Genomic DNA, 25579 nt, shown 5'->3' with positions numbered 1-25579 from the left:
TGAACCTTTAATTACATCTTTTCCTCTCATAAACACAGAGCAGATTTTGCCTGCACGGATCCAGGCCATGCTAATTCCAGCTGCCCTCCAATAACTGGAGAAAGGTTATGGATAAGATTGGAATATCACTAGGACAATCTGATTTATTCATTAATTAAACCCACAATGAGATTTTAGGAAGGGTGATCTTAATAACTTAAAAAAAAATAACCTAATTTAATGTGGCACATTTTAGTAGATGAATCCTTAGATTTTAGGGAAGGCAATTCTCAGCATTTCCATTATGAAATATAAAATAAAAAAATCCACTTTCCCTTTTTAATTAAAACATTTCTAAACTCCAGTTTACACTCGAGTCCAAGCAAAACCCCAGATTTGCTAAACTGAGTCCGTTCATGTTAAATTAAATATAATCTTATTACATTTAGGACACCAATAACTTGCTCTGTGATTTAATTCCCATCTCTGCAAGGGTCCGGGCTCCACATATCTCCGGAAAACACGGAGCTGTTGGAGCAATATAAAGCTGTCAAGTACAATAAAAAGCCACAAATGAAGGTGCTCTCAAATCATTAACTGAAAATTATTTATGAAAGTCGCAGTTGCTTTCTGCTCTGAACACCAAATTACCAAGCAGTTTTCACCTCTGTCTTTCCTTGTTATTCCTTCAGATTTTCCAAACCAATTTTCTCCCTCTTTTTTCCCCTTTTTCTTTTTATTTTTTTTTTCTTCAAACACCATCCCACACTTTTGGCCACAGACAATGGGATTTGCCACCTTTTTTCATCCTGCCTCGGTGCAAATGTGTGCATGATAAATTAATCTCAGCTTATCTGACAGAGCCAGGATTCCTTCGGGGCTGGGAATGGGAGCAGGAGCACTTTGGAAAAGGTTTTATTTCCTTTTTTGACACCTCATTTTTAAATGGGGGAATTGTCAAATGAAACCTTACATTTAAAGATAAAAGAGGCAGAAAAAAAGGAGTATAAAAACCGACATGGGGAGCTCCCATAGAGTCGGGAATCATGGAATTTTTAAGGTTGGAAAAGCCCTCCAAGATCATTAACTCCAACCAACAACCACTGCCATGTTCTCCATGAATCCATGTCCTCAAGTGCCACATCCACACTTGATTTTTGGATACTTCCAGGGATGGAGACTCCACCCCTCTCCTGGACAGCCTGTACCTCTTCCATTAAAAAAAATTTCCTAAAATTTAATCTGCCTGAAGAGATTTTTAAGACTGTAATTTAGGCTGAGCATGGAATCACTGAGTTGGATCAGGATGGATGAGGAAATGGGAACCAGAAGTTTGGGCTTGCAGGATCCAATAAAAATCACTTTTTAAGGCCTCCTGTCGATATCACTCCCCCATCATTTAATAATTAATATTTTTACAAAAATCTTCATCTTCCAGGGATGGAGACTCCACCCCTCTTCTGGGCAGCCTGCACCTCTTCCATAAAGAAATTTTTCCTAAAATTTAATCTGCCTGAAGAGATTTTTAAGGCTGTAATTTAGGCTGAGTGTGGAATTGCTGAGTTGCATTAGGAAGGATGAGGAAATGGGAATCAGAAGTTTGGGCTTGCAGGATCCAATAAAAATCCCTTTAAAAGGCCTCCTGTCGATATCACTCCCCCATCATTTAATAATTCATATTTTTACAAAATCTAAATATATTTTATGCCAGCAAATCTATTAACAACACCCAGGAGCATTTGGGTGGGGCATCACCATCTGGAGGCCATCCCCAGTCCCCACCCTACAAACCCAGTGGGCAGATCCCATTACAAGGCCTCAAGATGGGAAAAAAAAATCCCGTTTTTTAGTCCTACCTGGGTAAAGAAGGGCTCATAGATCTCCACTCCCTTGTCGGAGCCCTGCAGCAGCACCTCCTGGCCGCGGCGCCAGCTGTAGCGCACGGGTGGGTTGGAGTTGGCCACGCACCTGAGGAACACGGTCTTCTCATAATAAAACTGCTCCTTGGCTTCCCCGATGCTCTGGTGGACCGTGACTATGGGATCATCCAAATCTGGAAAAAAAACAGGCAGGGAAAAGCAAGTTTAAGCCAGGCTTTAGTCGACTCAACGACAGCGTGGAGTCAGGAATTTCCCGTGACGCCTCATAACTAGACATGGGTAAAACAGAGACAAAACAGCACGAAAAGCCCCAGATTTTAGGAATTTTGCAGCAAAAGTCGGGTTTAGGATTTATTTCCTTCTCCCCAACTGGATTTCCTTCAAAACTCACATTTTTAGGCAGAACAACGCAGCCAATCTCATGCAAATGTCAATCATATTTCTATTATAGTGCGATGATTACCGCAGTTTCGTCTGGTTCGCAGCTTTACTCCTTGTTTCTTCTAACTCTTTTCCACAAAATTATAAAGCTTTGGCAATAAATAGACAGCCTGATTTGCATCCAAATGGCAGGATCCAGGAGTCCATGGATCATGTGCACGCAGCTGTTTGCTTTTAAAGCTGCAATTTAAGGCAGCAATTTAATGCAGATTCCCTGCTTTTAGTTACAGGCATTTAACTTCCAGCAGGTAAATTCATCCTGGGCTTTGGAACACATTTCTCTTGATTAAAATACAGATATCGGATAATTACTCCCACTGCAGCAGCTCCAAGAAAATGAGATGCCCGCAACGAGGAATTGGCTTCCACAAGGAATAAAAACACAATAGCCCTTGGAATATGAGGATATCAAAGTAATTAATTTGGGCTTTATCCCACCAGGAAAAAAAAAAAGATTCCTGGTCTGGGGTTTTTCTGATCTTTGTCTGGAGGAACAATTTTTGTTGAGGAAGGAAAGAAATGAAACAAGGAAAAACAAGGAAAGCAAGGGATTATTTTGCTAAGTACTGGTTAAAAACACACAACTTCCAAATGGCCACTGTTACAGCCAGGAATTCCTTCCTAATATCCCATCAGTCCTGGCTCCCTCCCAGTGGGAAGTTATTCCCCCTTCTGCTGTCCTCCCATCCCTGGAAACCAACAGTTTCAGTGGGAAGAACCTTGAAGTCCATCCCATCCCATCCCGGCCATGGCAGGGACACCTCCCACTGTCCCAGGGTGCCCCAGTGCCCAGCCTGGCCTTGGGCACTGCCAGGGATCCAGGGGCAGCCACAGCTGCTCTGGCAATCCCAGCCCAGCCAGGAATTCCCAGTTCCCAATCTCCCACCCATCCCTGCCCTCTGGCACTGGGAGCCATTCCCTGGCTCCTGTCCCTCCATGCCTTGTCCCCAGTCCCTCTGCAGCTCTCCTGGAGCCCCTTTAGGTACCCTCAGCTCTGCCTGCATCCTTCTCCTTTCCAGGGAAACATTCCCAGCTCTCCCAGCCTGGCTTCAGAGGGGCTCCAGCCGTTGGAGCATCTCTGTGATCTCCTCTCCAGTAATTCCATGGTTGTTTGTGTGCTGGAATCCTGGACTCAGCATTCCACGTGCGCCCTCCAAGCAGACAGGAACACAACATTCCATGTGCAGCTCAGCCTTGGCTGCAGCCATTCCAGAACCTCCCAGGACTGCTTGTTCCTTAAAATTCCTTAAAACCCTTTGGGTAGGGGTTAATTATTCCTTTATCCTAAATGTAACCCTATTTTTGCAAAGTCTGGTGTGCGTAATTATCAAAATGTTGGTTCATCAGGTTTATTTGAGGTCAAATTTCTATGAAATGGAGAACAAGATTCTCAAATCTTCACGTGACCAAAAGGAACCAGTCAAAGGCACCCTCAAATCCCTCTGCTAAGGTGGAGAATCCTGGAATCATTGAGGTTGGAAAAGCCCCCTGAGATCACCAAATTCAGCCATCAACCACCACCATGTTCACCACTAAACCACGGACTCAAGAGCCACCTCCACAACTGTCTGAACATTTCCAGTGGTGCTGACTCCATCCCTTCCGTGAGCAGCCTCTTCCAAAGCTTGACAAACCATGGAATTCTTAAGGAAGAATATTGTTAATAAAATAAATAGATTAAAACACATGAAAATTCCATGTTGAAAAGCAATTTCCAGAAAAAAAGGCCAAGCCTAAAAAATTCATCTTATGACTAAAAGTTCATCTTGAGCCGCTCCATTTCTATTTGCATAAGAAGACTGAAGCTGGAGAGTCTCTTGATTAATTGGAAACAAAACTCTTCCAAAATTCCCAACAATTCCAGCAATAATACCTCATAATGGGGCACAGGTTTTTAATAAATGTTACCTTCATCCCCCCCTTCCAAAACATTTAATTTAAGATCACAGAAGAAAATTATGGATCTACTGCTCCAAATTAGAATGGCATTTCCTAATGAGATTTCAGTTTTGTTCAAAAGGTTATTTGAAATCACAGCAGTGCTTGAAAAGGGTTGAGAGTGCTCAGAAATTCTGGTTTCTCCTCATGAGGTTGAAAGTAAAAAGGAGAAAATCAACTTGCTGCAATTTTTAGGGTCGAACTCCTGAGTTGTGATGGAGAACAGAACGTTTCCCACATTAATTCCCAGGTTATCCCTATTAAAGCACATTCCTGGATGGCAAACAAGGAGCCACAAGCTCCATCACCGAGTCCAGGGATGCTCTTCCAATCTCTGACCCTTGGATGAGGGTGAATCCTTGGATAAAAGAGCTGAGAGGTCCAAATCTGTGCTCAGCTCCATTTTCATGGAGTTACTCAAGACAAGGCACAGGAAATCCCTTAATACCTGGAACCAGGACTGAAACCATGTCCATTCCTGGCTGCAAGAGACCTCTTTCCAGGGAAAAATTCCTTCTCATCCAACCCATCTCTGTGAGAAAAATTCCTGAGCACCCTTCCAGCTCCAGACGTGGATAAACTGGGACAATGCAGAGAAGGCCCCCAAGGTGACTGGAGGCCATCCAGATCCTGAGGGTTTGGCCAACCTGGAAATCGTTGGATGAAGGGAAAATCCAATTCCTGCCTTTAAAAACCAACCAGGGACTCCTTGGGAAGATGAAGACAAAGGAGAAGCTTGGATGAAGAGCACATGGAATTTCTGTCTTCAGCTTGCTTCCAGAAAGTTCTAGAGTAGGCGAAAAACTCTTGGAAGTGCAGAGGAAAGGACCATGAGGTCCAGGTTGCACCAAGAGAAATTTCTCCTGGATATAGGGAAAACAAATTCCCTGTGCAATTGGCCAAGTGTCCAGAAGCCATGGGATACTTGGAGGCATCCAAAGCTTGGCTGGACAGAGACCTGAGGAATCTGACTTTGAAGGTGGCCCTGGTTTGAGCAGGGGCTTGGGACAAGAGGTCATTTTAGGTAAGTGATTCCAAATCACCCCATGATTCCAGGAGCTGTGATGTCATCATCAGCTTGTCCAATCTGCTCTCTTGGAACAGGTCCATGCTGGATCATGGAAACAGGGAATAGTTTCCGTTGGAAGGGATCTTAAATCCCAACCCATTCCTGCCCCTTCCATGGGCAGGGACACCTCCCACTATCCCAGATGGCTCCAAGCCCCAGTGTCCAACCTGGCCTTGGGCACTGCCAGGGATCCCCAGCCAGGAATTCCCAATTCCCAATCTCCCACCCATCCCTGCCCTCTGGCACTGGGAGCCATTCCCTGGCTCCTGTCCCTCCATCCCTTGTCCCCAGTCCCTCTGCAGCTAATCCCTTCCAAGCAAGCACTGAACTATGGCAAGGGATGGATTTTGACAGGAATATCAGGAAATCTCCAAGAAATCCAAGTTGGGAATGGAACTGCAGCAAAGCCTCTGCCAAAGCATTTCATAATGGTCAATTAATGGAAAATTCCCACTGCAGAACCTGATGGAATTTTTTTTTTCCAGCAGCAGTGCTGGAAAGATCCGGACAGCTGCAGCAAAGCCAAAGCAGAAGCACTACCAGGAGAGTGAAGTATGCTCCCAATTTTTGGGAGATTTCCCTGAACATTCCCAGTGTTGGGAATGTGCGACTGGGTGGTTACATAAGGCTGGGCTTCGCTCAGGCCATGTGAGGGCTGGAAAAGAGAAAAAGCAGGGAAAATATGGTGTTGGGACAAAGGATTCTGCAGGGATATTGCAGGGAAACTCCAAAATTCCCTGCCTTTAGCCAGGTAGTTTAAAATCACCTGATCCTGGTGCTCATGGAAGTTCTCCAGAATTCCAACTTCAATTCTGATTGAATCAGCACTAATTGCTTTTCAATTTTCTAAACAGAATTTAAAACCCCTCTTTTTAACACTGGGGGTGGCTGGGGGTGGTGACTCTTTCCCAGCATCATGGGAATATCCAGGGGCTTAGAAAGCAGGGAGAGAAGGGAAGAGCTTGGAATAGTCACCCAGAGAAGCCCCTAGATCCCTGGCAGTGCCCAAGGCCAGGCTGGAGGAGACTTGGAGCAGCCTGGGACAGTGGAAGTGTCCCTGCCATGGCAGGAGTGGGATGGGATGGGATTTAAGGTCCCTTCCATCCCAAACCATTCCAGACACTATAATTTCAAATACCACGCAAAAACAAACCTATAAAGATTGAACATTGGGAAGCTCCACAAGATGAATCTCTTCACTGTTTTACAAGAAAAGGAAAAAGTATCCCAAAATATTCTGTTTGGGTTGATGAAATTACGAGGAGTCACCAGATGAATCAATCTTTAAATCAAGCTGAAGTCATGGGTGCTGCTATGCAGTTAAAGTCTCTTAATCAACCTGAAAATAATTAGGGAAATATGTTTCCCACAGAGGTTTGTGCCACCATCAGGTTCAATTTCTCAGTCTTTAAACTCTGAATTGAACCAAGCACTCCCCAAAACCCAGATGGGCCAGGCACAGCAAACACCGGATTGGAAGAATTCCCCTCGCACGCCCCTGAGCTCTTGAACAAATGGAAAACTCAACCTAAGCTGATCAAAACGGGGCTAATCCAAACTCCCTGGGAATTGCATCATCGTGCTGGAGTGGAGGTGCACAGAAGTGTGGCAGACGCTGTTCAAATCCTCCTTGTGCAGAATTCCAAAAGCTGCCTGGGAGAGGGAAACAGGGATCACGATCCCCTCCTGACCTGAGCTCCGGGAGCGTCACAAAGAGGAGCAGCTTGGCAGGATCGAGGCTGGATTTGCTGGATCATCCTCTCCCAGCTGCTGGGCCTGCAGTTTGCTGATTTCATTTGTTAATTAGCTGCCTTTGTCTTCAGATGTTGGGAGCAGGCGGGATAAGAATAAAACACATCTGGGGAAGGGATGGGAGCGGCTTCATCCCGGCGGGCAGAGCAGAGACAGCGGTGACGCATCGCTGAGCTGGAGCTGTTCAGCTCCTGAGTTATCCTCAAATGTGAAAGCCCTGCTGTTTCCATGTTATTTTTCCTCTGGGAGTTGTTCAGCTCCTCAACTATCCTTAAATGTGGAAGTCCTCTGTTTTCCAAGCTGTTTTCCCCACTTGACCCAGCACAAGCTTTCAAACACAGAATCATTGAGGTTGGAAAAGAATTTAGGATCATTGAGTCCAAGCTGTGCCCAATGCCCACCTTGTTCCCAGCCCAGAAGTCTGAGTGCCAAGGCCACCACTGCCCTGTGTCCCCAGGTGCCACATCCACATGGATTTGAAATCCCTCCAGGCATGGGGACTCCACCATGTACCTGTGCCAGGCCTAGGGAACACTTTTAGGGGAAGAAATTTTCCCAAATATCCAATCTAAACCTCACAGAATCCCTGAGGCTGGAAAAGTGCTCCAAGATCAGAGTCCCAGCTGTGCCCAATGCCCACCTTGTCCCCGGCCCAGAGCTCCCAGTGCCACCTCCAGGGGACACCTCCAGGGATGGGCACTGCAACCCTCCCTCCCAGCTGTGCCAGGGCTGGGGAACCCTTTCCATGAAGGAATTTTCCCAGTATCTAACCTGGGCCTCCCTGGGTGACACTTGAGGTCATTTCCTCTGACCCTGGAGGTTTTTACATGGAAAATGAGAACCTGACACCCCCGGCTGTGCCCTCCTGGCAGGAGCTGTGCAGAGCCACAAGGGCCCCTGAGCCTCCTTTGCTCCAGGTGAGCCCCTGCCCAGCTCCTCAGGGATTCTGCAGCCCCTGCCCAGCTCCTCAGGGATTCTGCAGCCCCTGCCCAGCTCCTCAGGGATTCTGCAGCCCCTGCCCAGCTCCTCAGGGATTCTGCAGCCCCTGCCCAGCTCCTCAGGGATTCTGCAGCCCCTGCCCAGCTCCTCAGGGATTCTGCAGCCCCTGCCCAGCTCCTCAGGGATTCTGCAGCCCCTGCCCAGCTCCTCAGGGATTCTGCAGCCCCTGCCCATCTCCCTCAGCCTCTCCTGGTGCTCCAAACCCTTCCCAGCTCCCTCAGAGGCTCCTCATAAGAATTATTCTCAAAAATTCACAGAATTCCAGAATGGTTTAGGTTAGAAGGAAGGAACATAAAGCCCATCCAGTGCCACCCCTGGCATGGGCAGGGACCCCTTCTGCTATGCCAGGGTGCTCCAAATTCGATCCAACCTGGCCTCGAACACTTCCAGGGATGAAGCAGTCACAGTTTCTCCATCAGGGCAGCTTTGAAATGCTTTGTGTGGGATATAAACCTCAAAAATCCACTTAATTTCTCTATTTCTTGCATCCTACAGCAAGGAAAACGAGCTCTCCTGCTCTCCAACCCTTCACGTGTCCAGTGTGGACACACAACAGCTCTAACCAAGCTGGAAGGACGGGAATCAAGTTATTCCCAGCTCCCTGTGAGCTATTTTCCCCTCTCCAAGCCTTTCAAAGAGATTTATTCTGCATCTGCAGTGCTGCATGTGCAGAACAGCCCCGGCACTGAGAACAAGCAGCATTTCCAGCTGCTGGAAGGAAGCAAATGTTCCCTCCTTGTTCCCACCATGGAGAGCGCGACCCTGGGAGCCCCCTGAGGAGCTGCCATCGATTTCCAATGGAATTTCAGGAGGATCAGAGCCCTGCCAGGAGCCTGTTAACACACTCCAACACAAAAGGACAAAGCAAATGACTTCAGTGTCAACAATCCCCACACAGCTCCAGCCTCTGATGCTTTCCCGAGGGCCCAGGCTACAACAGAATTCCAAAAGGAAAAATATAATGAGCTCTCGGGGATGGGATTTTCTGGAGAAAATGTTTTCTCCCCTCTTTTAATGAGGTTATAAATACAGCTGGTTGGAAATATGAGCATGGCCTGGTGACACCAGGGGGATGGCACGGCGGGGAGCAGCACTCAAGGAGGGTTTCCCTGCTCCAAGGACACCAAACAAAACCAATTCCCATAGTTTCTGAGGCTGGATGAGCACTGGAATCACCAGGGAGCAGGCAGAACAAACAACAACATCCAGGACAATGCTCGACCTCCATAGGGATGGGAAGAGCCCTGAGGAGAAGGATTGGGAATGTTGGAGGATCAGAGGCTGGACATGACCTGGAATTGTGCCCTGGGCTGATCCCTCACCATGGGATTCTGCCCCTCTGCCCCGCTCAGGTGAGAGCCCACCTGCAGAGCTGCTCCAACCCTGGACCCAACAGCAGGAGCATGTGGAGATGCTGGAGAGATCCAGAGGAACCCACGGAGCTGCCCCAGGGCTGGAGCTGCTCTGGAGCCAGGCTGGGAGGGCTGGGAATGTTCCCTGGAGAGGAGAAGGCTCCAGGGAGAGCTCAGAGCCCCTGGCAGGGCCTGAAGGGCTCCAGGAGAGCTGCAGAGGGACTGGGGACAAGGGATGGAGGGACAGGACACAGGGAATGGCTCCCAGTGCCAGAGGGCAGGGATGGGTGGGAGATTGGGAATTGGGAATTCCTGGCTGGGCTGGGATTGCCAGAGCAGCTGTGGCTGCCCCTGGATCCCTGGCAGTGCCCAAGGCCAGGTTGGGCACTGGGGCACCCTGGGACAGTGGGAGGTGTCCCTGCCATGGCAGGGGTGGCACTGGCTGGGATTTAAGTCTCATTCCAACCCAAACCGTTCCACGGTTCTTTGGGCATATGCACAGATGGAAAAGGATCATTGGGTTTTCCCAGTCAATGGATCCTCCCAATCACCAGGAGGCAGAAACTCACACAGACCGAGGCACATCCATGAACTCCCAGCACTGGGGAATGGCCTGAAACTGCCCCAGGCATGGCCTGAAACATTGGAAAAGTCTGGAATAATGGGAATTTCTGGGATTACTGTGCAGGAAGGATTTCATTTACTCCCACACTCAGAATCAGTGATTCGAGTACAGGATCTTAACCTGGTCTTGTGTTTTTAAGCAACATTAAATAATTAAAGGGCAACAAAAATGTATTAATTAAAGGGCAAGTAAAAATAATTAATTAAAAGGCAAAGGAAAGTCCAACAGGAAACTCTTCCACACTGGAAAATTAGCTCAGGATCTGAGTTTGCTTGACAAGATGTTGCAAGCACAAAACATTGAATTTCTCCAAAGAGAACATTTAATAATTATAATTTTGAATGAAATTTTAAAAATAAAAAAATTAAAGCAAAATTTTAAAAATGAAAAATAAGTTTAAATGTTTTTAAAATTAAATAATTTTATTTAAAAGTAAATTTAAAATGAAAATAAAATTAATGATAAAGAAATTACATGTATTATATAGAGATTATTATTGGCTGTAAGCACCACATGAGGAAAATCAGTACAGAAGAGCTCTTTTGGCTCCAGGGAATATAAATATAAGAAATAAAAATAGCTGGAAATGGAAGGAAACCCAGTTCAGTTTGGGGAAGAACCAGACTGATTTTTTTTTTTAGAAAATGAAACAGCTGAACAGAAAAACTTGGGCAGAGAGAGGATTCCTCAAACTTCCATGATCAGATTGTTTTTAGGGAAAAAAAGTCTTTAAATTGATTTTTAATAGAGCAGCAAAGGAAAAATCAACTCTAAAAAGCAGTCAGAACTGTGAGATAAAAGAGGCCAAACTAAACATGTGGTGTGGTCAATTCCAAGATGAAATTCCGTGGAAAAATGCAATCAGAGCTGATTAAAAAATTCCAGATGATTATCATTAAATCAAGCACACTCGAATCAAGACATGGAGTCATTGAAAGCATTTTTAATCCCACTTCCCTCAGGCTGTTCCAGAGTTCACTTTGGATCCCCACCGTGCTGGAAAATCCAGCTGGACCAGGAGCACCCACCAGAAAGATGTGGAATAAACAAGATTGAATCCCACTCTGACACTGCAGGGACTGAGGTTTTCTAACAGTAATTTTGGGTTATTAATTCCCTCTGTACCTGCATCATTTTTCCATAAACAAAGCAGGAAAAATGGATTTCCCAAGCCAGGAAAAACAGGCGTTGATGCCAAAGGCCACCTGACGTGCTCGACGTGGAATAATTGTTACAAATTGGGAGTATTAACATCTTAAATCAGTAATTATTGGTATAATCCCAAACCTAATTAATGCTCATTCCTCCACTTCTTAAATGACAGAAACTTAATTTTGTGGAATTAATGAACAACAAACTGGGTTAGGAAAGTCTGGTTTTAGAGCACATCCATCTCTACTTAGAGAAATTTTTTCCAGAGGCTCCATAAAAGGTTTAAATAAATCCCTGTTAAAAGAGAAATTCGGAATTAATTGAGTGTAAATAATGAGGAGGGGCTCCTGGTGAGACCCCACTGCTCTCTCCATGCCCTATTCTGGATTTTAAATGGTCTAAAAGGGAAATAAATATATTTGAATAGAGAAAAAAATAGTTGATTATTTCTTCATTTATAATAAACAAGGGAGTGCAGAGCGGGTGGTGGAGATGATCCAAGGGTTTCAGCACTTATCCTATGATGAAAGCTTGGGAGAATTGGGATTATTTGCATGGAGAAGGCTCCAGGGAGAGCTCAGAGCCCCTGGCAGGGCCTGAAGGGGCTCCAGGAGAGCTGCAGAGGGACTGGGGACAAGGCATGGAGGGACAGGAGCCAGGGAATGGCTCCCAGTGCCAGAGGGCAGGGATGGGTGGGAGATTGGGAACTGGGAATTCCTGGCTGGGCTGGGATTGCCAGAGCAGCTGTGGCTGCCCCTGGATCCCTGGCAGTGCCCAAGGCCAGGCTGGGCACTGGGGCACCCTGGGACAGTGGGAGGTGTCCCTGCCATGGCAGGGGTGGCACTGGGTGGGATTTAAGGTCCCTTCCAACCCAAACCATTCTGGGATTCTAGGAGTGAACCCAAAGCAAATTTCACAGTCTGGAGCCCAGAGGAGGCTCCAGGATGATCCAAGGGCTGGAGCAGCTCTGCTGGCAGGGCTGGGAACGTTCACCTGGAGAAGAGAAGGCTCTGAGGAGACCCTAGAGCCCCTTCCAGAGCCTAAAGCAATCCAAATCCTTTGCATTCCTCACCACAATCCCAATCCTTCACATCCTTCACTACAATCCCAATCCTTCACATTTTCACTCCAATCCAAATCCATCACATTTTTCACTCCAATCCAAATCCATCGCATTAATTTTTCATTCCAATCTCAACCCTTCACATTTCCCTTGCAATCCCAATCCTTCACATTTTTCACCACAATCCCAACCTTCATATTTTCACTCCAATCCAAATCCCTCACGTTTTTTTCTGCCATCCCAATCCCTCACAGTTTTCCCTGCAATTCCAGTCTTTCACATCCCTCACCACAATCCAAAACATCCACATTTTCCCTGCAATCCCAACCCTTCACACTTTTCACTACAATTCCAATCCTTCACATTTTTCACTCCATTCCAATCCTTCATGTTTTCCTTGCAGTCCAAATCCATCACATTTTTCACCACAATCCCAATCCTTCACATTTTTTTCCTACCATCCCAATCCTTCACATTTCCCTTGCAATCCCAGTCCTTCACATCCCTCACCACAATCCCAAACTCTCGCATTTTTCCCTGCAATCCCAACCCTCCACATTCTTCCGACCATAAAAACTCCACGAACCCACGGATCCACCATTAAAATTGGGATTCCCGAGGAGCTGAATGATTCTTGGGAACAACAGATATTTTAAGGCATTCCTAAAGGAGCAAAGGCAGAATTCCAAGGATTTACTCACAGTACACGTCCACTCGGATGGATTTGATGGCCGGGGAGCCCAGGCCGTTCTCAGCCTTGCAGTAGTAGCGGCCTCCCTGGTGTCTCTGGATGTTGGAAATCCTCAGGGTTTCGTTGAAGACACTGGAATCTTGGAATCTGTCAGAGGCACTTCCTGCTGTTTTGGTCCACCTGATCTGAGCAAGCACCAAAAATCAGGATTACCTTTAGGTCTGGAAAATGGGCACAGTCTTAAAGTCAGCACCAAAATCCAGAATTACTTCAGGTCTGGAAAATGGGCACAGTCTAAACCTCAGCATTGAAATCCAGGATAACTTTAGGTCTTGAAAATGGGCACAGTCTAAAACTCGGCTCCAAAACCTGGAATAACTTTAGGTCTGGAAAATGGGCAGAGTCTAAATCTCAGCACCAAAACCCAGGATTACCTTTATGTCTGGAAAGTGGGCACAGTCATAAACTCAGCACCAAAACCCAGGATTACCTTTAGGTCTGGAAAATGGGCAGAGTCTAAAATTCAGCACCAAACCACAAGATTTGTGTGAATGGTACCAGGATTTCACCTTGGATGATTCAAGGAAATTCCCAAGAAACTCAACAGTTCATGGAACAAACGCTTCATCCAAGAGTCCCTGAGGAGCTGCATTTCATGGGATCATGAAATGGTTCGGGTTGGAGGAGTTTAAAGATCCTGTTCCAGGCCCTGCCATGGCAGGGACACCTCCCACTATCCCAGGTTGCTCCAAGCCTTGAATTCCTAGGGATTTCTGATCCATGGGATTTGGGGCTGCCTGTGCTGGGTCTGGGAGCAGAAATGAATTAATATTTCCTTTTTTACTTTTTTTCTGATGGTTTTCTTATTTTTGTAATCACAAAATCACAGAATGGTTTGGGTGGGAAGGGACCTTAAATCCAATCCAATTCCAGCCCGGGAACACCTTCCACCATGCCAGGGCGCTCCAAGCCCCCGCTCTCCAGGAGAGCTGGAGAGGAACTGGGGACAAGGGATGGAGGGACAGGTCACAGGGAATGGATTTAAGCTGGAAAAGGGGAGATTCAGGTTGGATATTGGGAATTAGGAATTCCTGGCTGGGAGGGTGGGGAGGGGCTGGGCTGGAATTGCCAGAGCAGCTGTGGCTGCCCCTGGATCCCTGGCAGTGCCCAAGGCCAGGCTGGGCATTGGGGCTTGGAGCCACCTGGGACAGTGGGAGGTGGAATGGGGTAGGGGCTGCAATGGGATGAGATTTAAGGTCCCTTCCAACCCAAACCATTCCAGGATTCTGTGATTCCCTGATCAAAGGGAATGTTCTCCCACTTCCAGAGGATAAATTGCCTTTATGGGCCAACTCGTGCCCTTGGGATTGCACATCCCAACTCTTCCTTTTTCCCAGGGAAACACAATTTTTCCTGATCCAAGGAAAAGCCAGCAGTGACAGGAGCTGTGAACAGGCAGGACATGAGCATCCAGATTCCGTGCCAAGGATCCCAAGGAAATTGCTCTTTTCCAGCTTGGTTGTTGTAACACATTGCAAAAAGGAGATTTCCTTTTATTTTCCAGCAGAGGAAAACTTTGGAAAATTATGGAAAAAAGCAGCAGCAAACCCACAAAGCTACAACTCCTACGGAAAAGTTTCAGGGTTTTTTTCACTTAATTCCCAAATATTCCAGAGTAATCCTGAAACTGGAATCTGGGGATGCCTCCAAAAATAAATAAAATCATTTAAATAAAATCAACTTAAAAAATCCATTCCTTCATATTTGAATTCAGATTTTACACATTGGCATCCAAACTCTGGACAATCAGGCAGATATCCAAGAGGTGTGAATCCCAAAAATTTGGGATTCAGCTTTGGAATTGCAGAGGAAACTTTCCTTACATTTCAAGGCTGAAATTCCAAATACTACTGGAAAAAATAAAGGGATTTTAAGGAATTGCTAAATAATTTTAAAGGGTTTTAGTGAGTGGATCCTGAGGAAAAAAAAATATTTAATTCTTAGGTAGATCAGTAAAACTTCAGGTAAAAAATGGTTAAAAATAATAAAGTGATAAAATTCCTTTATCCTGCTCAGTTTGATCAGTCTTTTTTTAATGGAAGAGCAGGATTTAGGGAAGTACCCACAAATTCTTTCCCAAAAAACCTTGGAATAACCTGGCCAATGATTAATTGCAGCAATTAATCTTTTATTAATTTGGATTACTTTGATTCCAATGTTTTTCCTTATGACTTTCAGAAGTTTCCCTGCTTCCAAAAAATTAGCACTTTAATCCTGAATAATCCATAAACATTTTTTCTATCAATATCCCACTGAAGAATGATGGATTTTCCATCCTGCACAGCTGCAAAATGCCTTTTTCAGCATTAACTGGGAGCTGAGGTCAGAAATTTCACTGAGTTTTTCACAGGATTTTTTGAACCTTCCTGGTGGGAAATTCTGGACTGGCACCTACCTAAATTATCCCAGGAATTTGAGGAAACTATCTGAACAGCTCCAAATTTTGGATATTTTTGTTTATTTGTCCCTGCTTTTTTATTCAGCAAATTTAATAATTTCTTTTAAATTTACCTTCACAATAAAGATTAATAAATAATAAATAATTAAGGGCAGAAAGAAGCAGACAAATCTCCACTGGAATTCCTAATTATTCCTTTTTATGGAGGCTTTCCAATGCTACAATTCCATGTCACACCCCTGAAATCACAAACACATCCTCATAACTTCAATTCCTGGGAATCCCCTGGAATTCTTTAAAGGCAAATAAATACAACACATTTTGTCATTTTGAGCTTCTAAACCAGCACAAAATCAAGCCTGGGGATGAGAACTCCATAAAATCCAAATCCAGACTCTTATTTCCCTTGTGGACCTGTCTAAATCCTATTTTTATTTTTTTTTCCCAGGGACAGAAGTTGTTGCTGTTGGTGCCATCCAGGTTCAGGAATTGATCAAATCCTCACATGTTGGGGAAAAAAAATAAAAGCTGGGGTTTAATTAAACCCACAGGATTTAGGAGCTGTTCCATAGGAAAGAGCTGAAAACCAGGAAGGATGGGCACTGGGAGGGCTGGAAAGAAGGGAATTGGATCCAAGGATGAGGCAATTCCAGGAATCCTGGGCAGGAGTTACCACCCAGGAGCCAAAATGCTACGGAGACAGTATAATTGGGAATGTTCCCTGGAGAGGAGAAGGCTCCAGGCAGAGCTCAGAGCCCCTGGCAGGGCCTGAAGGGGCTCCAGGAGAGCTGCAGAGGGACTGGGGACAAGGGATGGAGGGACAGGAGCCAGGGAATGGCTCCCAGTGCCAGAGGGCAGGGATGGGTGGGAGATTGGGAACTGGGAATTCCTGGCTGGGCTGGGATTGCCAGAGCAGCTGTGGCTGCCCCTGGATCCCTGGCAGTGCCCAAGGCCAGGCTGGGCACTGGGGCACCCTGGGACAGTGGGAGGTGTCCCTGCCATGGCAGGGGTGGGGTGGAATAAGATGGTTTTTAACGTCCCTTCCAACCCATTCCAGGATTCCATGGAAAGAACTGGGAATGGGGAGACGATCCCAGCGCTCCATGGTGAGCACTGCTGCTCCATGTCCCAGCACTGCTCTGAATCCCCAGTGAGCTAAAAAATTCATTTTTGTTCCATAAACCAGAAAATAATCAGAGTAGGAATTTCCCATTCCCTCCCTCTAAAGCTTCTACAATTCCCTTGGATCAAAGTCCAAGGAAAGGGCCCTCTCTGAGAGGTAGATGATGAAGATGTAGAATACCAAGGAAAGGTCTGAAAGAAACCTCCAGAACTCATTAAAATAACAAAAATTACTTCAGAACAGTAAGGGATAAGCTCAGCAATGGCACAGTATCCCAGGAAAAATAAGGGAATAACCATCAACAGATTTAAAACATCCAGAGGAGAGCAGAAATCGATCATGGATCAATTTCCAATATAAAAGGCAAAGTTAAAGAAGGAACAAAATGGATCAGGAATCACTTCCTGTTTGCTCAGCCCCAAATGTTCATGTAAAACTTCTTCATCCCATTCTGTTCCATCAAATCAGAGTCAGCACTTCCAAAGGATATTTCTGGGAATGCTGGAAGTTTCAGGATGGACCCAGGGACTGGAAATCTCCTCTTCAGCACCAGGATCAGCTCCATTAAACCATTCCCAGGTTCAGCATTTCCATCCCCCAACTGCCACCAATGCACCACCCTCAGTGTCCAAAGGTGCAAATCCCAATTTTTCCCTAAAAATCATTGAGCATTCCAAGTTTTCCCAGGAATTTGTCTCTCTGCACAACCTCTTAGGTCCCAGTTTACCCCAGGCTGTTACCCCAACCCAGAGGTGATGCCTTCACCCCCTTTGGGAATGGGACCTTTGGAGGATGGAGATCTTTGGAGCTGCTCACTCCCACCCCAAGCAGGACTGGGAAACCAGGAGCCTGCAGTTCCCGGTTCCCAAAGGAATTTGTTTCCCTCAAGAGTAAAAAGGCATCAAAATGTGTTTGTGTCATTAAATTTGAACACTGCAGTCTAAACAGAGAGGGGAAAATGCCTAACACTGATTTTTTTCCACTTCAAATCCACTCCTCGGAGCAGAATCGTGGTTCAAAGTGACAAAGCCACACTGAAACCCAGGCAGCTCAAATTGAGACTTTTTTACCCTCTTAAAACAACAATTTCAGGTGTTGTTTCTGCTTTTCCTTCTCCCCATCTGCACTCATTTTATTCCCCCTGAAGGAGTAAAAAACAGGGAAGCAGCTTCACAGAGCATTCCCAAAATGCTGTCAGGGATGACAACAACTCAACTGAGCTCCACACCAGGAAATGTTTTTTCTCTAACCCTTCAGCAATAAAAATCTAGACTCCATTACTTGTGACAATCATTAGGGGAGGGATTTTGGGGCTGACACGAAGATTTGGGGCTGGGAAGTGTCATAAATAAAGGAACACAATAAAAACTCCAAACAAACAAAAAGGTAAAACAAAACCAACCAAGCCCTTCTTCAAAAACCCCAAATTGGTTTTCAGGAGATTCCTGTCCCTCATAATTTCACAGAATCATGAAAGTTGGGAAAGTCCTCCAGGATCATGAAGTCAAACATGGCACTGCCAAGGCCACAGTGCCCCATGTCCCCATATGCCACATCCACATGGATTTAAATCCTTCCAGGTTTGGGGACTCCACCCTGTACCTGTGCCAGGGCTGGGGAACCCTTTTACAGAAGAAATTTTCCCAAATATACAATCTAAACCTCACAGAATCCCTGAGATTGGAAAAGAGCTCCAAGATCAGAGTCCCAGCTGTGCCCAATGCCCACCCTGTCCCCAGCCCAGAGCTCTCAGTGCCACCTCCAGGGGACACCTCCAGGCATGGGCACTGCAACCCTCCCTGGGCAGTGCCAAGGCCTGAGCCCCCTTTCCATGGGGAAATTCCTGCTGTGCCCACCCTGAGCTGCCCCGGCCCAGCCTGAGGCCGTTCCCTCTGCTCCTGTCCCTGTTCCCTGGAGCAGAGCCCGACCCCCCGGCTGTGCCCTCCTGGCAGGAGCTGTGCAGAGCCACAAGGGCCCCTGAGCCTCCTTTGCTCCAGGTGAGCCCTGCCCAGCTCCTCAGGGATTCTGCAGCCCCTGCCCAGCTCCTCAGGGATTCTGCAGCCCCTGCCCAGCTCCTCAGGGATTCTGCAGCCCCTGCCCAGCTCCCTCAGGGATTCTGCAGCCCCTGCCCGGCTCCTCAGGGATTCTGCAACCCTGCCCAGCTCCCTCAGGGATTCTGCAGCCCCTTCCAGCTCCTCAGGGATTCTGCAGCCCCTGCCCAGCTCCTCAGGGATTCTGCAGCCCCTGCCCGGCTCCTCAGGGATTCTGCAGCCCCTGCCCAGCTCCTCAGGGATTCTGCAGCCCCTGCCCAGCTCCTCAGGGATTCTGCAGCCCCTGCCCAGCTCCTCAGGGATTCTGCAGCCCCTGCCCAGCTCCGTTCCCTTCCCAGCTCCAGCCCCTCCACGTCCTTCCTGTCATGAATGATCCCAACTGACTGCAACATGTGAGGTGGGTCCTCACCAATGCCAAGCTCAGTCTCCAAAGTTTCACCCATCCCCGATTTTTTTCTCCATCAGGCCCACACAACATTCCCACCCTCCTCCAAGGTAGGTTCCACACGTTGGTTTTTGGGAAGCCCCTTCTAGACCAGACTAAATCCAGCTCTGTGGAGCTCCCCCAGGCCGGGTTTAAGGGATCTGTTCCCATTGCGTCGTGCTCTGGAACATCACTGAGGTTATTAATTCTCTGCAGATCAAAATCAGCCTGTTTGATTAAACCTGTTCCCATTTTTAAAACTCCATAAAAATAATCCAGAAAAATCCTGCTGCCCTTCAGACAGTGCCAACAGCAGAGAAAGAAACTCCAGGAAAATCCCTAAATATTGGGAGTTGATACATCCCAGGTTATGTTCACATCAGAGCTTGTTGGTATCGTCGGAATATCCTGGTGAGACTGAAAATGAACCCCAACCTCATGTACAGGAAATTTTCTGAATTAAATCCCAAATCTCAATGATCCAAACCCTAAATTTGTCAGTAATGCAAACCCTAAATATCAATGAACCAAACTGTGAGTTTCCCAGTGATCCTAACAATAAATTTCAATGATCCAAACCCTAAATCTCCCAGGGATCCAAACCTTAAATGTCTCAGTGATCCAAACCCTAAATCTCAATGATCCAAACCTTAAATTTCCCACAGATCCAAACCCTAAATCTCCCAGAGATCCAAGCTCAAAATTGTTTAGAGATCCAAACTCTAAATCTCAAAGATCTAAACCTTAAATCTCTCAACAATCCAAACCCTAAATATCAATGATCCAAACCCTAAATCTCCCAGCGACCTAACCCTAAATCTCTCAGTGATCCAAACCTTAAATTTTCCAGTGATCCAAACCCTAAATCTCCCAGAGATCCAAACCTTAAATATCCCAGTGATGCAAACCCTAAACCTCAAAGATCCAAACATTCAATCTCCCAGTGATCTAAACTTAAATCTCCCAGTGATCCAAACCTTAAATCTCCCAGTGATCCAAGCCTTAAATCTCCCAGTGATTCAAACCCTAAATTTTCCAATGATCCAAACCCTAAATCTCCCAGTGATCCAAACCCTAAATCGCAAAGATCCAAAATTTAATCTCCCAGCGGCCTAACCCTAAATCTCCCAGAGATCCAAACCTTAAACTTTCCAGTGATCCAAACCCTAAATCTCCCAGTCATTCCAATCAGCTGTGCCATATTTTCCTCCCACAGGATCCCAATTCCTCCCAATGCTCTCCCTGATCCCAAAATGGGAGTGGGAGCCTGAGCTGCCACCGGGTTCAGCTGTGGCAACAAATAAAGGAGCTGACATTTGATTTTGCTGGAAAAGTGAGAGAACTGGGGAGGGGGAGCAGAGAAAAATGGGAAAAGGGTGGGAATCTCCATAAGAGGGATTTGGCAGCCCAGCTTGGCCAAGCAGGAGCAGCAGCTGCTGAGAACCAGTCACAGATCCTGCAAAAAACTCCCTGATTCCTTAAAAAAATCAGATATTCCATATTAAAAAATCCTTAGAAAATCAGGAATCAGAGTAACTGGCTGAACAAGGGTTATTTGTTTGGGATTTTTTCTAAAAAATCCCTTTTTCCTTTCAAATGATGAGGTCTTGATGGTCACAAAGTATTAAAAATGTGATGATACAAAATTCCGGGATCTAAACACATTCCAAAAAGGAGATTATTCCTTGGCGGCAATATATTCCATCCTTACCTCCTTATCCCAGTCATTGGATGCAAATTTTTCATCAGGCAATTCCAAAATATCAGCCTGAGCATGCCCTACCTGCACACTCCAGGTGTTGGAGACAGGACAAGGAATATGTGGAATCAGTCAAGATGGAAATTCCAAAGATTTTGACTCAATGGTTTTTGCTCTGTGAGCAGCGATTTTCCCTTTTTTCCTGAGGCTAAACTGGCAAAGCCTCCTCCAGGCAGGAAAACACCTCAAACAATGTTAAAAAACACTGGAAAAGGATCAAATCTCTCCTTCCCTGAACCTGACACGGCTTAAAAAGATCCCAGCAATTCCTTTGTTCTGGGAAAAGGAATTGGAAAGGTGTTGGCAACCCACTGGGTGAGATTCCAGCTCATTTCCAATTCCAGGAGAAGAAAAACTCTGCAAACTCCAGTAATCCCAAACAGCATCATTCATGTCTTGTGGAGCACTCCTGGCACACCTTCCAACAACTCCCACCAGTGCCAAGGAACGGAATCTGGGAACGCTTCCCACATTTCAGGAGAATTGCAAGGAGATGGAAAGGAAAAAAAAATTAAAAAGGCCTGGATCAGCTTGCAGCTAGGAATAAAACCAGGACTAAGGGCTGGGATTAAAGGTTTGGAAAGGCAGGGTTAAGGGAATCAGCACAATGGGAAGCAACAATGGGAATTTCCAAAGGGAAGGGAAGAGAGCTAAAAATCAGGGAATGTTTAAAACAGGATAAAAGAGCACTGCGAAAAGGAGAGAAGCCACTAACCCATAACTGCCTGAGGGACAGGAGGGACAGGAGCCAGGGAATGGCTCCCAGTGCCAGAGGGCAGGGATGGGTGGGAGATTGGGAACTGGGAATTCCTGGCTGGGCTGGGATTGCCAGAGCAGCTGTGGCTGCCCCTGGATCCCTGGCAGTGCCCAAGGCCAGGCTGGGCACTGGGGCACCCTGGGACAGTGGGAGGTGTCCCTGCCATGGCAGGGGTGGCACTGGGGGGAATCTGAGGTTCTTCCAGCCCAAACCATTCCAAGACTCCACAACAGCTGATTGCTCTTCCCAACAACACCATTCCAACCCAAATCATCCCAGGATTCCATAGCACTGAAAGGCTTTTCCCAGTTTCACTATTCCAGCCCATCCATTCATGAAATGGCATTGTTAGGAACCCAACCCATCCATTCCATGATTCCACTGCCTTTAAAGGCTCTTCCCAGCTACATCATTCCAACCTGAACCATTCCAAGGCTCTTCCCAACTACTCCACTTCAATCCAAATCATTTCAATTCCCTTCATGGGGATGGCTCCTGGACTTTCCAGACTTCAAGGATTTTTTTCTCTTTTACTTAATTCATCTTCCTTTGGTTCTGGTGCAAATTCCCTGGATTTCTTTTCCACAGTACTCCACAGCTGATGGATCTTTCCAACAACACCATTCCAACCCAAAACATTCCAAGATTCCATGACACTTAAAGGCTTTTCCCAGTTTCACCATTCCACCCCATCTCTTCATGGAATGGTGTCGTCGGGAACCCAACCCATCCATTCCATGGATTCCCCTGCACTTAAAGGCTTTTCTCAATTTCACCATTCCTGTTCATGGAATAGTGTTGTTGGGAACCCAATCCATCCATTCCATGATACCACTGCCTTTAAAGGAATATTCCCAACCACACCATTCCAACCTAAATCATTCCAAGATTCCATAGCACTTAAAGGCTCTTCCCAGCTACACTGTTCCAATTCCCTACATGGGGATGGCTCCTGGGCTTTCCAGACTTCAAGGATTTTTTCTCTTTTACTTAATTCATCTTCCTTTGGCTCTGGTGCAGATTCCCTGGATTTCTTTTCCACAGCACTCCACAGCTGATGGCTCTTTCCAACAACACCATTCCAACCCAAATCATCCCAGGATTCCATAGCACATAAAGGCTTTTCTCAATTTCACCATTCCAGCCCATCCATTCATGGAATTGTGTTGTTGGGAACCCAACCCATCCATTCCATGATTCCACAGCACTCTAAGACTCTTCCCAGCTGCACCATTCCAACCTGAACCATTCCAAGATTCCATAGCACTCAAAGACTCTTCCCAACTACACCATTCCATGATTCCAGAACAGCTGAAGTCTTTTCCCAACACCACCATTCCAACCCAAACCATTCCAATTCCGCACACGGGAATGTCCCCTGGATTTCCCAAACTTGCAGGATTATTTCTCTTTTGTTGTAATTCCACTTTCTTTGGCCATGGTGCAAATCCCCTGGATTTTGCCAGCGCTTTCTCCTTAACGATGTATTTACCTCATTAGCATAATTGTCTGCAATTATGTAATTAGCGTTCATATGTGTAATCATTGGAACATGTAATTAGCCCTAATTACACCATTAAAGCCTGCGAGTCAGAAATATCTTTATCATTTTGATTGACAGGCATATGGGAAGGGGGGGAAGGAAAAAAATCCCACTCGTTATTTTTATCTCCTTGAATCACGAAATCTGCAGGAGGATCCAGAATTCAACCCAGAATGGCACTGGAATTATTTTAAAATCTGATAATATTGATCAAAATTATGTTGAGGTTATTGCACTGGAAGAGGAGGAGAAAAACTACTTGAAAATAAGAAAAAATCGGACAAGTGCAGCAAAATTTTTATGGAAAAAGAAATTAGGATTTATTTTTAAATACTTGGAATTTTTCATGTCTAATATCCTAATATGAAAACTCAAGAAAGTGTCTCCACATGCAGCAGAACTTTTCTGTAAAAAGAAATTAAGAATTATCAAAAATAAGGAGAAAAATTCAGGAAAGAGGCACCAAGATTTCTCTGTAAAAAGAAATTAAGAATTCTCTGGAAATATTTGATTTTTAATTCTAATATCACTGTATTTGAGGAAGAAATCTAATACAGGAAAAGAGAAAGCAGAACAGCAGTGAGATTTTTCTGTGAAGAAATCAGGAACTATCTCAAATTACTTAATTTTTATTTCTAATATAACTGGATTTGAGGAAGAAAAATAATACAGAAAAAGAGAAAAACCCTACAGAAATTGTTCTATGGAGATGCTGTTGCATCCTAGAAAAGGATTTTAAAATTCCTTGGATTTTTATCCCCTCTGAGAAAACCAGATTTATTTGAAAACTCAATATTTGGGTTCAGTTTGTTTTATTTAACATCTGTGCTGGGGGCCTGTAGGACAGCACTAGAACAAACATCTGGCATGGAATAATTTAATTGGGACAGCAAAAATTAGGATTTAAAAAATTATTTTTAAATAGTATCAATTTACTTTTAAATATTACTTTTAAATATTGACCCAAATTAAATATTGAATTTATTTCAACTTCTGCTCTTCTAGTTCAGGGTTCTTGGGTTTTTTAGAAGTTTATTTTAAACAGCCAAAACAAAATTAAAAATCAAGTGGCTGAGCTGCCCAAAACCTTGAGAGGAGTAAAGGGGAAGCCTTTAAAAGAGGTATTTGGGAATAAATCTTAGTTGGGAATATAAATATTTCAGGATAAAGACTTTCCAGCCTGATGAATTCCACTGCAGCATCCACGTGTTCAGGTGAAAGGCAGCAAAATCCACCTGGAGATTTCCAAACCATTCCCTGCTGCCAGAGGAGGGAGGAGAGCTCAATCCAGGAGAAAATGTTATCCATGGAAACGTCAGCATGGAGATTAAAACATCCCAGAATGATCCTGAGACGTCGTTCCCCCATCCCAGCAGGAAAAACCAAATTTGTTCCAATTCTCCGCACCAGACACCTCAGCTGGGTGAGGCTTTGGGAGCAGAGTTTCTTCCCCTAAAATATAAAAGCAACAAACTCCAGAGCTTTAGGAGTTTGTGGGATCACAGAATCCTGGAATGGTTTAGCGGGGGAGGGATTGTAAGGATCATCCCACCCCTGCCATGGCAGGGACACCTCCCACTGTCCCAGTGTCCAGCCTGGCCTTGGGCACTGCCAGGGATCCAGGGGCAGCCACAGCTGCTCTGGCAATCCCAGCCCAGCCAGGAATTCCCAGTTCCCAATCTCCCACCCATCCCTGCCCTCTGGCACTGGGAGCCATTCCCTGGCTCCTGTCCCTCCATCCCTTGTCCCCAGTCCCTCTGCAGCTCTCCTGGAGCCCCTTCAGGCCCTGCCAGGGGCTCTGAGCTCTGCCTGGAGCCTTCTCCTCTCCAGGGAACATTCCCAGCTCTCCCAGCCTGGCTCCAGAGCAGCTCCAGCATTTGGAGCAGCTCTGTGGATTCCTCTGGATCACTCCAGCAGCTCCATGTCCTGCTCTGTCCCCAGATCTGGGGCAGCTCTGCAGGTGGGATTTCATGGCCAACATTCCTTCCACAGCAATGGGAAGGATTCCTGATAATCCTCCAGAAAAAGCCTCCCGAGCGTTTCCTTGGGAGATCTCCCTCCAGAGCCACCAGCACCGCCTGATCTGCATCAGCTGCTGGTTTCCCTGGTTACCAAATTATCCATGTACTCATCAAACCCATTCCTTCCCAGGCACACCTCCCAGCTCCAGCCTTTATTCCAGAGCCACCCCCATCCCTGTGCCAGGAGACAGGAATGGTTTTCCATGTGCCCATGGAAAAGCAGCTCCCGGTGCTTTATCCCAGAGCTGCTGCTCCAGCCTTTCCTGCTCCGGCCGTGAGCAGGAACACGGAAATACAAGCTGACAGCACAGAGGGAAAACAAAACACTGCAGAGCTTTGGGAGGGGAGAAAACAGATGGAAAATAGTCAGAGGACAAGTGTCCATATTTCAGGAAAAGTGGAATTTTTTCCTGTTTCCCCTAAAATAATACAAGTCCTGCTCTGTGGGCACTGGGAATTTTCCATACGGGATTTCTGGCACATTTAAGCTGCCCAAATGTCA

The 25579-nt window shown here is 45.9% G+C and overlaps 1 protein-coding gene across 1 annotated transcript in view; it reads right to left on the bottom strand.

Annotated features, from left to right (window-relative positions):
* MDGA2 (MAM domain containing glycosylphosphatidylinositol anchor 2) overlaps window positions 1-25579 on the bottom strand; it is a 209088-nt gene that overhangs the window by 111057 nt on the left and 72452 nt on the right. Inside the window, exons 3-4 of the mRNA XM_058807283.1 lie at window positions 12952-13126; window positions 1836-2032 (exon numbers count right to left, since the gene is read on the bottom strand). Of these exons, the coding sequence (XP_058663266.1) occupies window positions 1836-2032; window positions 12952-13126 (372 nt within the window). The remainder of the gene's footprint in view (window positions 1-1835; window positions 2033-12951; window positions 13127-25579) is intronic.

Source organism: Ammospiza caudacuta, chromosome 6, assembly GCF_027887145.1.
Source record: "Ammospiza caudacuta isolate bAmmCau1 chromosome 6, bAmmCau1.pri, whole genome shotgun sequence".
Taxonomy (NCBI): Eukaryota; Metazoa; Chordata; class Aves; order Passeriformes; family Passerellidae; genus Ammospiza; species Ammospiza caudacuta.
The sequence above is the reverse complement of the archived record's forward strand: the minus strand, read 5'-3'. Positions and strand labels throughout refer to the sequence as shown.